This window comes from Vipera ursinii (assembly GCF_947247035.1).
Source record: "Vipera ursinii genome assembly, chromosome: 1".
Lineage (NCBI taxonomy): Eukaryota > Metazoa > Chordata > Lepidosauria > Squamata > Viperidae > Vipera > Vipera ursinii.
In genome coordinates, this window is record NC_139512.1 from 257,476,393 (window position 1) to 257,492,635 (window position 16,243).

The window sequence follows — 16,243 nt, forward strand, 5'->3', positions numbered from 1 at the left end:
AGTGGACGGCAAGCAGCATGGAAAGAAGTGGGAACTGGGCACAAGCAGCAAAACAAAATGGTCCCTTTGGTGCCTGTTTTCCCAACCCAAGGAGTGATCGATCATTCTCTGGGATCAGAGACCTGACAACCAGTGACCCGAAGATCTATTGCTGCCAGTTACGGCACCAAAAGGGGGGGGGGTCCTTCCTCTCCTCCCTTCTTGTATGAACCTTTATTGTCAAAGTACAACCATGTATACACTGAGATTAGCTGAGCCTTGTGTGCACAGCGGTAGCAGACTGGGGTTGAAAGCAAGTTGGACGCTTGTTTTAAGCCCACCGCATACTGTTCTTCCCTCTCCGGCCGTTGACCGACACCACTTCAACACAGCGGCGCAAAAGAAGCCGCCCTTTAGCTTGAAATCCATCCAACCCCACATTCGCCAGGAAACTCCTGGCGGCCCCCTGCAGCGCGCCGAGACTTTGCCCTTGTTCAGAAGAAGTTTTGTCACGGTTTCCCTTGCCTTCCTCCGGTCTTTTTCTAGGGTTCCGGTTCCAGTGCCAAGGGGGGGGGGACTGAAAGGAGAAGACCTCCAGAAAGCGCCACACACGAATACAGAGGGGGGGAATTGGGGTGGGAGTTTACTCTAGCAAACTTGAGGCGGGGCAGTCCCAGCTGAGCTCTTGACAATCGGTGGGCAGGGCTTGTTGCTGTGCCCGGCCCGGCTGGGGCTTCTGGCGCACTGATCTCGGCCCGCGGTCGACTCTAGCCACCACCACCGTCCTCCTCCTCCTCCTCCTCCTCCTCGTCAAGGACTCGAGCCCGAGCGCGTTTTAAAAGCCGCCCGTCTCCGTCCGTCGAGCCAACTCCAGCCCGGCCTCGCCTCAGTCACCTGTCCGTCCATCATCGCGCATCTTTGCCCCGGACCGTTCCCTGCGCTTCCCTCTGTTTGACTTCCCAGCGATCCTCCCCGTCCCCCGATCCCAACTCTTCTGCACCACCACCACCCCACCCCCCCGCTCCCTCCCTTCCCCGACGCTCGATGGGCAGGGAAAGCTCCGAGTCCTGAAGAGGCGATGGCCAAGTACCCGGCCAGGGTCGACGGCGCCTTTGCGCACAGCCAAGCCTTGGAGGACTCTTATGGCGAGCTGGTCTCCAGAGGTTTGCTTCAGGTTTCGCCCTCCGGAGAACCGCTGTCCGAGGTCGAGTCGCTGCGCGGCAGACTGCAACGCCCCGACGGGGAGCTGGGGTTCCGCGCGGGGATCAAGGCAGGTGAGGGCGACTTTCGAACAGGTTCGGAGCTGGGCGGAGAAGCAACTGGGCGCCCGGTTGCCTTCCAACGGTTAATGTCTGTGCTGCCTTCGGTCTGAAGGGAACCTGCTTCACCTGTGTTCAGCCTGTGTCTCCTGATGGAGGGTTGGGATGGACTTCCGCCTGGCCATTTTCCCTCTTTTCCTTCCTTGATTCTTGTAAATAGGATAAGAAAGCACCCTGCTGGCCCTGGGGAATTTCCATTTACTCTGGGCCTTTCCCGCCCCCCCCTGCTGAATCAACTTGCTCTTCACCCATCTTCGTGGGGTCAGAAAATCCTATGATGTGACTGCAGTCTTGCTTCCAAAATATTGAGGGACAAAATTTTTATCCCCCAGGATGCTGCTGCCTTTGGACAGTATAGGAATAAAAGGTGACACTTGTACAATTGAAGTGATTTAAGCCTGCCTCACTCATTGGCTGGGAAGGAGAGGAACATCATAGGGACAAAGTGGGGGGAAATATTTCCATGGCATGTTTCTGCTATGGGCAGAGACAAAATGGGAAAGGCTTGTTATGGATTCTCAGTCAAATCTTGAGGGAGGAAACTGATGCCAGGTTGAACCCTGGACAGGGGGGGGGGAGGGGGGGCTCCAGCATAAACACATTGTTGGCTTCCCCTGTCACTTATTTATTGGAAAGGTCACCTGGAAACAATTTCAGCCCAAAGAGATACAAGGGGACCTATATGGCCTTAGTGAAAACATGCATCTGCACTGTGTCAGTCTTTTAGATGAAGAGGGATTGGGTAAAGATCCACAAACAAAATGTCTGTTTGAGGACAACAGATTCCAAGATGGTATTGTCATTAATCTGTACCCGGTGAATATATGTTTTCAGTGAATGTTTGAAGCAAAAGTATGGTGGCCTTCTGTTATTCAGAATTCTTGAAGTAGTTATATCACTTTGCCTCTCCTACTCTGATCCTAAGAAGTAGGAATTATTTCCACCTCTATCTATCTGTCTGTTTCTCTCTCTCTCTCTCTCTCTCTCCTCATCCATCCATCCATCTATCCAGAATCTCCAGGGATATATACTCCAAGTGTGGAAATATCCCAAGTCTCTTTGATTTTGCAGAGGCCTATTGTATTTATCTACCTATTGCTTTACTTACCTGCAGAGATATGATGCAATGTTTTCTGATGCTGGAGTTTGTAATTTTCCAAGTGACACAGAATTCTTCATTCATCTAAATATCTAAAGACTCAAAGCCAACAGGCAACAAATTGTAGCATGGAATTCTGTTGATTAGGCAGCAGCATAACATTTTACTTTGGGTTCATATAGTCAAAATGTTAGTGTTTCTTGAAGGAACTTCCACTGCTTGTACACCTCTCTCTTTCTTTTTACTTTCCTTCACAATCTGCCTATCTCCTACACTATATTGGCAAAAGAGTCCTGTACTGAATCAGATATGCTCAGTAAAATATTTTTATTAATGTAATATAAATACCATTTTCATGATTTTTATGTTTGGATGAGAAAAACAGAGTTAAAAATACCCCCAAATCATCAGATATATGGAGTCTGCAAATTATAAGATTATCATTGTACAGTAGGCAAATGGACCAAAAAGTACTTTTCCTACTTATTCATTTCCATTTGCATCCTCAGAGAAATTTTCAAATAAATTAAACATTTTTAGTGTTGTCCCAAATCTATCACCCAATACTCAGCAATTTATTTGAATATATGTAATTGTATTTACATAGAATTATTTAATCTAATCTGCAAGATAGGTAGATTAATAAGTACATTCTCTTTTTAAATGTTTTGGCACTCAGAAATTCATTTCAGAAGTGAACCTATTGCTTCAGAAGATGAGGATGGAGACACTCAAGAAAACAAGATAAAATCACTAAGCAAATATTTGCCTCCAAAGAAAACAATCACTCAGATTATGAAGGACAAAAAGAAGCAGACACAACTCACTTTGCAATGGTAGGCTTAACAACCAACGAAGCTTTAATGTATGGGGAATTATTTTCTACTATACAATGTGTGCTAGTTAGCTTTTTCTATATTGTCATGAGAAGAAGTGAATCTTGGCATCTGGTAGAAGTTACAATGATCTCAAAATGAGTTGCATGCAAATGTCATGCAATTTCATTTGCCCCCATTCCCTGTGGGTAGTCAAAAGTCCACTGCCAATAATTCTAGACAAGTGAAACTATCAATGCATTATTCATAAAAAAACTAAGAAAATACATTATTAGTTGTAATTCAGCCATCTAATGTAAATACCTGTTTTTGTAAATATTTTGCTACAGTTTTACTTAACTGGATTATGTATTTGATGGAAAGATGTTGTAAAATTATTGATTTACTCAAGCTTCTCTGTCCATCTGTTTGGTTTAAATTTCAGAAACAATATTCCTTTTGGTCCTTTTTGGTCATAAATGGGATAGGATGGGATCGGATGGGATGGGATAGATTAGCTGAAAAGAAAAATTGCAAAATTCTGCAAGAATGGTCCAAGAGGTTATAAGTACTGTTTTGTCTACTATGGCTTATGGCCTTTAATAAAATCATAGGCAATTTCAGACTACTATATTGTAGTCATCCATTTTAACATTGTACCTTGGCTGAGTTCAAAAAAAGCTAAACAGAATCAGGTTTAGCTGGTTGGCATTTGGATGGAAGGCTGCCTCAAAGCCCTGGGGCTGAAGAGTTAATTGGGAAGTGGGAAAAATATTACCTGGTGGTGGCCATTGAGTCATCAGGATTGCGTGTTTCTTTTTTTCTGCCAGTGAACACTTGTGACTAAAGTACACTGTAAGATTGGAATAGAAGAGATCCAGGTTAAAATAATCACTTAATCCTGTAGATCACTTGGTGATCCCAGGTCTGCCCTATCACTATTGTCATGATGGGAAGGGACCTCCCAGTTTACTGTGCCTTGGACTTACAGAAGAAAGGCAGGATATAAATGTAACACAATAACAATAGTAATGAAGTATTTAACTAGGGTATATATTTAGGAAAGATGATTCTTACAAAGATTGTGTAAAAGTTGAGCTAATAGTATATATCATAGTAAACCAAGTGTAAGCCAATCTGAGACCAATTTTCATCTTTCTATCTGCCTCTTTCTAGTTGCCGACCCTTTGCAGGAATTAGCAGTTAAGATGTTGACTCATACATTCTTAGCACTTATCAAAGCCAATTGGAAAAAACTAATTGCCAGCCATAGCTGAATGTTAATGTGATTGTACTAATGCTAATATATCTACTTAGCTACATGATTGCAGCTTTAATTCATCTGAAGCTCATGTTTATATTTTTAGTAAAGAAACTAATAAAAAAATCCTATGCAGAGTAACCACTTTATATTCAACAAAATAATTGCTTTTATAGATGTACTAAAATTCCAGTCTAGTTTTTTTCTCCCAAGATTTAACTCTGAATCTGATATTCTGCCCAAAACAATATCCTGTGGGTTTATTACATCATTTTCCTATTTGTGTGTCTGCATCCTGGGCACAGCAAATGACAATTTCAAAGAAACATTTCGGTATGTTTGTGTCATATTACTAATCCCAATCAAAGCAAAGGATGAATTTTTTCACTCAACATGATCAAGCAACAAGTTTCCTAATTTCAAGTAATTATAAATATTAGTAAGTCAGAATTACCATTTGCAATGGGACCTACAAAGAATTTCATAGAGCCACATCTTTAGATACTGAAGAATAGTTTTTGTGTTTTTTTATGGTTTAAATTGTGATATTGTTCACTACCCAGTCAATCAGAATGAGATAGGCAGCTATAGAAATTGAATGAATGAATGAATGAATGAATGAATGAATGAATGAATGAAAAAGTGCTGAGGAAAAATTGAAATATTTTATATTTTGAAGGCAAAACGTTCTTTCAAATATTATAAGCTTGGTAGTAACAGTGAAAAAATATGGCAAAACTACAGGAACCACTTTTAAAATCCTTGGCTTGTTTTTCATTTACAGGCTAGAAGAAAATTACATTGTCTGTGAAGGAGTTTGTTTGCCCCGATGCATCCTTTATACACACTACCTGGACTTCTGCAGAAAGGAGAAACTTGAGCCTGCTTGTGCTGCAACATTTGGGAAGGTAATTAATCCATCTGATCTTCTTGCCTTATTTAATCTTATATTAGAAGAAAGATTCCACTATATCCCCTTCTCTTACATATTCAAAGTCTCTGACAGGGTTGAGAAAACCTGCAAGTGATAAACTTGCAGAATAACTTCAAATCCTGCTGCTGGTGGGAAACGTGTGGCTCTTTTTATTTTCTAATATGGAAGCAAGAGGTTTGTAGGTCACCTTAAGGCGGTGTTTCTCAACCTTAGCGACTCGAAGATGTGTTGACTTCAACTCCCAGAATTCCCCGAATACTGGCAGTTGAAGTCCACACACATCTTCAAGTTGCTAAGGTTGAGAAACACTGCTTTAAGGAGTGTAGGATATCGGAAAGAGAATCATTAGCTCGGCAAAGTTAAAAGTAAGGCAACTTTTGTGAGGAAAGAGTACAGACTGTAGATATTTTCTCCCTTCCCCTTCCCCTCCCCCACCCCAACATCCACTCTACTTAAAAGCTGAAATCATTTAATCAACATGAGAGGTGGCCTTCCCAAATTAAATCCAAATTACTAGGAGCTGGTGAAACTAAATACCAAGACAGCTTCAGAGATCAGTCTTTTTAAAACATCCACAATCGCTTCCAATTGCCTTAAAAAACCGAAACACATTAGTTTAATGAAATTTGGGGTTCACATCTCCCTATGATATTAAATGACTCAGAACCAACAGGACACAGTTGACTATAAACATTAAAAAACCCCTCTCTTCTAGCTTTGAAAATAGCAGGATTATCTTTTTTTCTATTAGCTGCCTTTCTCAGTATTTGCTTTAATGTTGATTGCTGGGTTATGATATCTGTTGAGGTAGAGACTATTGTTTCATCTTCAAATGCTCACTTTGCAAATAAATTTCAAACCCAGGCTTTAGACCGTATCAGGTTATAGATACACCAAGGGGCCAAGGTGGGAGGCTTAATCACGATCGCATTTCCATTTAATGTCAGAGGTGGTTCTTTCAATTAGCTATTAAATTGATTTGCCAAATGAACAGTCTCACCCACAGCTTTTGGGAAACACTTACTAATTGAAATGCAGTTGTTTTATAGATGCATACAGGTTATGAATGAATGTATGAAGGGCTTGCCTTCAGAAATCGTAGGCGGTTCATCACTGGAGACTTTCTAGAAGAGACTGGGCAGCCACTTATCCGGAATGGTGCAGGACAGGGGTCTGCAGCCTTGACCACTTTAAGACTTGTGGACTTCAGCTCCCAGAATTCCTCAACCAGCATGGTCAAGGTTGCAGACCACTGGTATAGGATCTCCTGCTTGAGCAATGGGTTGGACTGAAAGAGGTCCACGGTCTGTTCCAACTCTGTTATTCTAGTTGTTTCATCCATGATGTTAAAAGGGCTACAAGCCTCACTTGTTTCAGCAACCTTATTGGACCTTGTTCTCGGTATAATAAAAAAAATGACAGTGTTTTTAGAACTGAGTGTGGAGATTTTGCATTTGAATGACGTACAGTGAGAATTGCTAGTTCAGGCAAGATATATTTATATTTATACAATTTACACAAATGTACACAAATAATGAGCTGTCATAAGTTGACTATATCCTGTGGATAAGCCTTGAGTCAGTCCAAAGCAGGAAAGAAAGAGTTAATTAGCAAGGTGCATTCAAAAAGCCTTGACAAATTCTTAACACACACACACACACACACACACACACACACACATATACATATATATACAGTATACACACACACACACACACACATATATATACACACACACATACACACACACATACATATCTATACTTATACCTATACCTATACCTATACCTACCTACACACACACACACACACACACATATATATATCCTTCACCTCTACAATAGTACTGTAGAATGAAAGAAATATAATTCAAAAAGCTATTTCTGTCTATCCATCTGTCCACCCCCACCCTTTCGTACAATAAGAAGCATATCTACAGGTATATTGCTTGAATTCTGACATTACAGAAGTTTCTAAGCACCATTCTATTTTCATTCATTCCATCATTTACCTTTTTTCAAGACCTTAGTCTTCCAATTGTAGTTTATGAGAAGATAATTCAATTGTGAATACTTTTTAATAAAGCCAAATTCCAGTAAAACTGAATTTTAAAATAACTTTGTGGAAAAGAAAAAAAAATGTCTTAAGAAGAATAATGATGTTTTGAGAAAGGGAATTTCGGAGAAGGATTTCTGTTTAATACGATGTACCTTTGATAAGCTTTGATGGTATCATATCCTATTAATACTATAGAGGAAATGGAATAGCATCTCCTTGGAATATATAACAGTGCTTTATATCTTTGAACAGAGTAGAATCATGTTTTGTTGCAATTCCCACTTTGTAAGGTTAATACTCTTTTGCCTGATCACTGGTCATTAAAATGAATTTAACATAATTAATTACTTATAGAGGAGCCTATTAGAACAAAAATAAAATCATTTTGAATTTACCAGTTTCAATTATTTAATATTTGACTTTTTCTTTAGACAATTCGCCAGAAATTTCCTCTCCTCACCACTAGGCGGCTGGGTACAAGAGGCCATTCAAAGTAAGTGCTGTTCTTAGGAGCTACTCTTTTTAAATTCATTCTTATCTAGATAAAGCCATGATACAGGTAGCTGGAATCCAAATGTGTTATTAGCTGAAAAACACTTTTTAGAGTAATCAATCTGGTGGTGGTCCATGTTTTGTTGAATTTCAATTCCCAAAATTCTTCAAGGGGCATAAACACCATGCTAACTATGGTCTGACGATGGGCAGAATTGTTGATGTTATCTGGGAGGAGTTCGATCCTGTGACCCTGGACGACGTGGACAGGATCATGGGGAAGCTGAGTTTATTGGACCCGTGCCCCTCCTGGCTGGTTTATGCGGCTCAGGATGGGACACGAGGCTGGCTCCAGGCAGTGATAACTGCTTCTTTGAGGGAGGGTAGTTTTCCCACCGCCTTGAAGGAGGCAGTCGTGAGACCCCTCCTTAAGAAGCCTGCCTTGGACCCAGCTGTAAACAACTTTCGTCCGGTCTCCAACCTTCGCTTCCTTGTGAAGGTTGTTGAGAGCGTGGTGGCGCATCAGCTCCCTTTGTTCCTGGAGGAAGCTGATTATCTGGACCCGTACCAATTGGGTTTCAGGCCCGGGCACAGCATGGAGACGGCATTGGTTGCTCTGGTGAATGATCTCTGGTGGGCTCGGGACAGGGGTTGTTCTTCTGTCCTAGTCCTATTAGACCTCTCAGCAGCTTTTGATACCATCGACCATGGTATCTTGCTGTGGCATCTCAGGGGGTTGGGAGTGGGAGGCACTGTTTTGCAGTGGTTCTTCTCCTACCTTCTGGGACGTTAACAGTCGGTGTTGGCAGGGGGGAAGAGGTCGACCTCGAGGCCTCTTGTTTGTGGAGTTCCTCAGCGGTTGGTCCTCTCACCTCTCCTGTTCAACATCTATATGAAGCCTCTGGGTGAGATCATTCGTGGTTTTGGAGTTGGGTATCATCAGTATGCTGATCATACCCAGCTTTTCATTTTGACCCCAAACCACCCCAGTGATGCCCTCGACGTGATGTCTCGTTGCCTGGAGGCGGTCTGGGTCTGGATGGGGAGGAACAGGCTTCGGCTCAGCCCTGACAAGACTGAGTGGCTGTGCGTGCCGGCATCTCGGGAAATTCAGATTATTCCACCTCTTACTATGGGGGATGAGCTATTACCCCCTGTAGATAAGGCTCACAACTTGGGTGTCCTCCTAGATTCACAGCTTTCCTTAGAAGATCATATAGGAGCTGTGACTAGGGGGGCCTTCGCCCAGGTTCGCCTAGTGCGCCAGTTGCGGCCCTATCTAGACCGGGATGCCCTACATACGGTCACTCATGCGCTCGTGACCTCTTAGTAGTTTAGACTACTGCAATGCTCTCTACATGGGGCTGCCCTTGAGGACCACTCGGAGGCTTCAGCTGGTGCAGAATGCAGCCGTGCGAGTTGTGTTGGGGGTCTCCCAATACTCCCATGTTACACCTCTGCTCCGTGAGCTGCATTGGCGTCCAGTTGCCCTCCGGGTGAGATTCAAGGTGCTGGTGATGACCTATAAAGCCCTACATGGCATGGGTCTGGATTACCTACAGGAGCACCTGCTGCCGGTGTCAACTTCCCTCTGTCCAGTGCGCTCCCACAGAGAGGGCCTCCTCAGGGTGCCACCGGTCAGAGAATGTCAACTGGTGACCCCCAGGGGGAGGGCGTTCTCTGTGGGAGCGCCAGACCTTTGGAACCACTTACCGGTTGAGCTCCGGATGGCTCCCGACCTTCGCTCCTTCTGACGTGATCTAAAAACTTATTTATTTGAACAAGCCAGCCTGGTCTGATGGGTTTGGGGTTTTAACATTGAACTTAACTAATTTATTGCATCGGGCACAAATATTTAACGTTTTTTTTTAACTTTTGTATCTTGTATTTTTTATATTTATTTCCCTGTACACCGCCCTGAGTCCTTTGTTCTGAACCAGCCCTCTTCTCGCACCCCTAATCAAAAGAAGAGTCTGGAAAGCGTCCAAGACCAAAAGGCTTCTGCCAAATTTTAATTACACTGTTACAAAAATACAAGAGCTTGACTTCTCAAACGGAAAAGTTGCTTTCAGCAACCAGCCCCTCCCCAAACACTTCTTTTATAGAGAGCTCAGGGCGTGGTCTCCCTGTGCCTCCTCCCGAGGAGTCCCATAGCCTTTCTTTGTTTGTCCCTGCTCGTCTGCCTCCTGCGTCGGGCGTCCTTGAACAGGGCCAGCTGTGGGTCATCATCCTCCGCACTCTCGGGCTCACACAGCTGAGAAGAGGTTCCCGGCTGAGGACTCTGCAAAGCCTCCAAATCATCATCAGCCGGTTCGTTTCCCTCCTCCCCCACATCTGAGTCCTCCGATACATCGGACCCGGCTGTCGGACCCACAGGCTGGCCCTGAGTCACAACACTATCCCGCACCGCAGGGCCCTTCCCCCGGGTCTGCCGATCCGGATGCGGTCGGGATGGGAACTGTTCGTGAAAAGCAGTCACCAACGCAGGGGCATGAACGGCGGTCGCGTCTTCCCATGTGAAGTCCTCCGGCCCGTACCCTTTCCACTCGATCAGGTACTGGAAGCGACCTTTCAGCCAGCGGGAATCCCTGATGCTGGCGACCTCGTACTCGGGGGGGCTGTCGCCATCACGAGGTCCTGATGGGGGAGGTTCCGCTTGGCGAAGTGGACAAGCCGGTTGTTCGGGGACCAACAAGGACCGATGGAAGACGGGGTGTACGCGCAGGGAACGTGGCAGAGTTAAACGATAGGCGACCGGGTTGATGACGGCCTCGACTGGGAACGGTCCAAGGTAACGGTGGTCCAGCTTCCTCGCCGGCCGAGTGGATGGTAGGTTCCTGGTGGACAACCAGACCCGATCCCCCACCGATAATGGAGGCGTATCCCTTCTCGACCGATCGGCGAACCTCTTGTAGTCGGCCTTGGCCTTCTCCAGCTGCCGTCGCACCAACCGATGGATCGCCTGTAACTCCGCCATGAATTCGTTCGCTGCCGGCTCCGGTGAGTCCACGGGAGAAAGGGGGAAAAACCGAGGGTGATAACCCACATTGGCCAAGAACGGTGTCATCTGCGTGGAGGTGTGCTGCGAGTTGTTAAAGGCAAACTCGGCTATGGCCAAATAGTCCACCCAATTGTCCTGCTGCAGGTTAACGTAGCAGCGCAGATACTGCTCCAAAATGCCGATGACCTTCTCGGTACCCCCGTCGGTCTGAGGATGATGCGCGGACGAGAGGCAAACCTTAATGTCCAACGCCCGCATCAACTCCTGCCAGAAGCGGGCTGTAAACTGGGCCCCCCTATCGGAGACGACTCTATCGGGAAGGCCGTGCAGCCGGAACACCTGTTGGATGAACATGCGACTAGTGGCGCGAGCTGACGGTAAGCCGCGACAGGGGATGAAGTGCGCCATCTTGGTCAACATGTCCACCACCACAAACACTGTCGTGAAGCCGGAGGATGGGGGTAGATCCGTCAGAAAGTCCATGGACACAGCCCCCCAGGGTCTCTTGGGCGTTGGCAAAGGCTGCAGTAAACCAGGCGGGGCCCCTGTCGCTGACTTGGCCTGCCTGCATGGGACGCAGGAGGTGACATAAGACTGGACATCGTGTCGGACTCGGGGCCACCAGAATGTACGGGAGACCAGGTTCAGAGTCTTGAACAGGCCAAAATGCCCCGCAGCCGGGTTATCATGACATTGGCTGAGGACGAGTCCCCTGAGTGGCCCTCCTGGAACATAGAGCCGGTCACGATAATAAAGGAGTCCATCCGTGACCGACCAAGGCGAATCTGGCCCCACCTCTTCCTTCCGCTGAGCCACCCACGCCTCCTGCTGCTGCGCCTCCCGGATCCGAGCCCGTATATCCACCGGCTCCCGCACCGCAGCAAAAGACTCGACGGGGATCACGGTCCTGGGCGGAAGCTTGTCTTCCACTCGGGTGTACTCGGGCTTCCTGGACAGAGCATCCGCTCTCTGGTTGTGCCCGCTTGGTATGTACCGCACCCGGAAGTCAAACCTCGCAAAGAAGAGGGACCACCGGATCTGGCGTTGGTTCAAATTCCGAGCGGTCTGCAGGCTTTCCAGATTCTTGTGGTCCGTCCGGACCTCAATTTGATGCCGCGCCCCCTCCAGATGATGCCTCCAAGCCTCGAACGCCGCCTTGATGGCCAGCAGCTCCTTCTCCCAGATGGTATAGTTGCGCTCCGAGGGATTCAATTTCCGTGAGTGATACGCGCAAGGGAAAAGGGTACCGTTGGGCGTCGCTGCCTGGAGTAACACGGCCCCAATGGCAATGTCGGAGGCGTCCGCCTCCACGACAAATGGCCGTTGCGGGTCAGGATGCTTCAAGATGGGCTCCTTCATGAAGGCGTCCTTCAAAGCTTGGAACGCCTGTTGTTCGGGGGCGTTCCACTGGAACCGAGTCTTCTTCTGCAGGAGCCGGGTGAGGGGGGCTGTCAAGGCAGCAAAGCCAGGGATGAATGTCCGATAGTAGTTGGCAAATCCAAGAAGTCGCTGAATATCCTTCACGCGACGCGGGGGTTGCCAACTCTGCAACGACTCAACTTTACTCGGTTCCATGGCGATGCCCTCAGGAGAAATGCGGTGACCCAAGAAATCAATGGTCACCTGGTAGAACTGGCACTTCTCCAACTTGGCAAACAGCCGATGTTTCCGGAGGCGCTGCAGGACCTGACGGAGATGCTGATGATGCGCTTCACGCGACGGGGAGTAAATCAGGATGTCGTCCAGGTAAATCACAACAAACTGGTCCAACAGATCCCGAAAGATGTCATTCATAAAATGCTGAAACACAGCGGGGGCGTTGGTCAGGCCAAACGGCATCACCGTGTACTCGAAATGTCCATAGCGAGTACCAAACGCCGTCTTCCACTCATCACCCGGCCGAACCCTGACGAGGTTGTAAGCTCCACGCAGGTCCAGTTTCGTGAAGATCTTAGCCTCCCGGAGTCGGTCCAAGAGCTCGGGGATGAGGGGCAGCGGGTAGCGGTTACGCACCGTGATAGCGTTGAGTTTCCGGTAGTCACAGCAAAGCCGTAACTCGCCCGACTTCTTTTTGACGAAGAGCACGGGCGCAGACACTGGCGAGGACGAGGGCCGGATGAAACCACGAGCCAAGTTCTTTGTCAGGAAGTCCCGCAATGCAGCCAACTCGGGCTCCGACATGGAGTACAAACGCCCCACTGGGAGAGGCGCATCAGGGACTAGGTCAATGGAGCAGTCGTAGGGCCTGTGCGGGGGTAATTGGTCCGCCTCTGACTCGCTGAACACGTCAGCAAAGTCGGACAGTTCGGGAGGCAAGGAAACCCCTGGGGATCCCTCCACCTGGCCGGCACAGATATGGCGGGTGTGGTCCACGCACTGCAAACTTGGGAAGGTGACCAAGTTCTGAGACCAATAGATCTGTGGATCATGCGCCCGGAGCCACGCCAGTCCCAAGACCACGGGGAAGTGCAGATCCGAAGTGACGTAGAACTGAATGGCCTCCACATGGGTACTGATGGCCATACACACGGGTTGCGTGGCGGCCGTGATAGGCCCGGACAGGAGCACTCGACCATCGATGGTCTCCACAAGCATGGGCGGATCCACTGGACACTGGGGAACAGCCCATTTGGCCACAAAGGCCGAATCCATAAAGTTAGTGGTAGCCCCAGAGTCAATCAAGGCATGGACCGGAATCCCCTCTGGCTTGCCAGGGAGGATCAGTCGTGCCTCCAAAATCAAATGCCGCGGAGGTTCACAGGCACCGTCGGAACGGCGTCGCTCAGCGTGATCGTTGTGGGTCGCCCGATCTGTCACACCGTCTAGATCGGGCTCGGGCCGTTTCCCGATAGCAAAGCAGGGGACTTTCTCGGGGCAGGCTTGGTCACTGACGCCCGCTGACGCTTCTTCGGGCAAGAAGCAGCCAAATGTCCAGGGTCCCCACAGTAAAAACACAACCCCTCCGATCGTCGTCTGTCCATTTCCGTCACCGATAGACGGGACCTGGCGGCACCCAGCTCCATTGGCTCCTCCCTCTGGACTGGGGGCTCACGCACAACAGGGGCGGCAGGGGTCTGTGGGGTGGCACGGCGACTCTTACGCTGCTGCAGCCGGGCATCGATCCGCAGACAAAGATGGATCAGCCCATTCAGGTCTGAGGGAATGTCCACGCGAGCCAGCTCATCCAACATCTCCTCTGACAAGCCATCCTGAAAGGCATCCACGAGCGCAGCCTCATTCCAGGCGGAATCCTGGCTAAGCAGCCGGAAATCGCTGATATAGGCCTGTAGAGGGCGCTGACCCTGCCTCAAAGCTTTCAGGCGTCGGGTGGCCGTCTGCGCCTTAATCGGGTCCTCGTACATGAGGCGCATATGGTCACAAAACCCCCCAAAGTTATCCAACAAAGGGCTAGGCTGTGCCAACAGAGGCGTGCCCCAACGAGCTGCATCTCCCGACAGAAGGCTCAACACAAATCCCACCTTATCTCGGTCAGTGGGGAAATCAGCTGCTCTCACGCTGATATAAAGCTGGCATTGTCCCAGGAAGGCAGGAAACAGTTCTGGATTACCAGCAAATTTATCCGGCATAGCTATCTGACATTTCCTCCTGGGTGGGGGGGCAGCATGTACCTGAGCCTGCAGTTGTGCCACCTGAGTGGCCAGCAAGGTGAGTTGCTGGTTGAGCTGGGCATGCTCGGCAAGAAGCTGCTCCATCGTAGTATTAAGGGGTGGGTGGCTGAAAGCAAACTGTTCTGAACCAGCCCTCTTCTCGCACCCCTAATCAAAAGAAGAGTCTGGAAAGCGTCCAAGACCAAAAGGCTTCTGCCAAGTTTTAATTACACTGTTACAAAAATACAAGAGCTTGACTTCTCAAACGGAAAAGTTGCTTTCAGCAACCAGCCCCTCCCCAAACACTTCTTTTATAGAGAGCTCAGGGCGTGGTCTCCCTGTGCCTCCTCCCGAGGAGTCCCATAGCCTTTCTTTGTTTGTCCCTGCTCGTCTGCCTCCTGCGTCGGGCGTCCTTGAACAGGGCCAGCTGTGGGTCATCATCCTCCGCACTCTCGGGCTCACACAGCTGAGAAGAGGTTCCCGGCTGAGGACTCTGCAAAGCCTCCAAATCATCATCAGCCGGTTCGTTTCCCTCCTCCCCCACATCTGAGTCCTCCGATACATCGGACCCGGCTGTCGGACCCACAGGCTGGCCCTGAGTCACAACATCCTTCGAGAGAAGGGCGGTATAAAAATCAATTAAATAAATAAATAAATAAATAAATAAATAACTAGTAGATTACTGGAGGTGAAGCAGTGGTGGGATTCAAATATATGAACAACCGGTTCTGTGTGGATGCCACTTCCGGAAGTCTGTTGTGGGCCTGGGCAACAGAAAATTAGCTACCGGTTCTGCCGAACTGATGCGAACAGGCTGAATCTCACCACTGAGTAGAAGGTCTACATATCTGAAAGAAATCCAGCTGTGTGGAAGTCTGCTATAAAGGGTATAGCAAAGTGTAGCAATTCCCACGTTTCTTGTCAAGCTGTATTGACTTCCTTACTGAAAACCACAATTTCCCATTTTCTACATGCTCCAGATCCTTATAATCCCCCAAAACCCTTTATGGAGAGTTGGGATGTATATTTGGATTCCAATGGAAGGAATCATGACTCAGAATGGCACAGCTCTGAGTAGAGAAGCTCTCGTTATATGTTTATTTGTTTATTGTGCACCTTCAAATCAGTGTTGACTTTAGCAAGAAGCCTCCTTGCAGTTTTCTTGGCAATATTTCAGTAGTGATTTGCCATGGCTTCCTAGGACAGAGAGAAAGAGAGAGAGAGAGAGACTGGCTCAAGGTCACCCAGCTGGCTTTTTTGCTTAAGGTGCAACAAGAACTCAGAGTCTCTCGATTTCTAGCCTAGTGCCTTAACCACTATACCAAACTGGTTGCATATTTTTATTTAAAATATTGCATATGTGGCCTCCCCCATCCCTACCCCCTTTTCTTATGAGAAAAAAAGGGACAAGACTTTTAACATGGACAAGACTTTTAACATGGTCATCCTGGTCATGAAGTTGTTTGAGTTGAATGGATATGGAAAGAAGTTCAGTTCCCAGCAAATGGGTAGTGAAAAAATGAAGAAGACGAAAAAAAGAGCTTCGGGGATAGTGTCTGAATATTTTTGTGGGGAGGAGGGAACATGTACTTTTCGCTCTGGTTCTTACCCCCCTATCATGTTCTAATATCCATCATTTCTTTATTGAATGTTAGTGATTGTGATTGTAATAAGGCA

The 16,243-nt window shown here is 47.5% G+C and overlaps 1 protein-coding gene across 1 annotated transcript in view; it reads left to right on the forward strand.

The window, feature by feature from the left end:
- The first annotated feature begins 828 nt into the window (after positions 1 to 828).
- Positions 829 to 16,243, forward strand: part of RFX6 (regulatory factor X6) — a 51,271-nt gene continuing 35,856 nt past the window's right edge. Inside the window, exons 1-4 of the mRNA XM_083348378.1 lie at positions 829 to 1,253; positions 3,077 to 3,233; positions 5,258 to 5,381; positions 7,897 to 7,958. Coding sequence (XP_083204504.1) covers positions 1,058 to 1,253; positions 3,077 to 3,233; positions 5,258 to 5,381; positions 7,897 to 7,958 — 539 coding nt within the window. The 5' untranslated portion in view covers positions 829 to 1,057. The remainder of the gene's footprint in view (positions 1,254 to 3,076; positions 3,234 to 5,257; positions 5,382 to 7,896; positions 7,959 to 16,243) is intronic.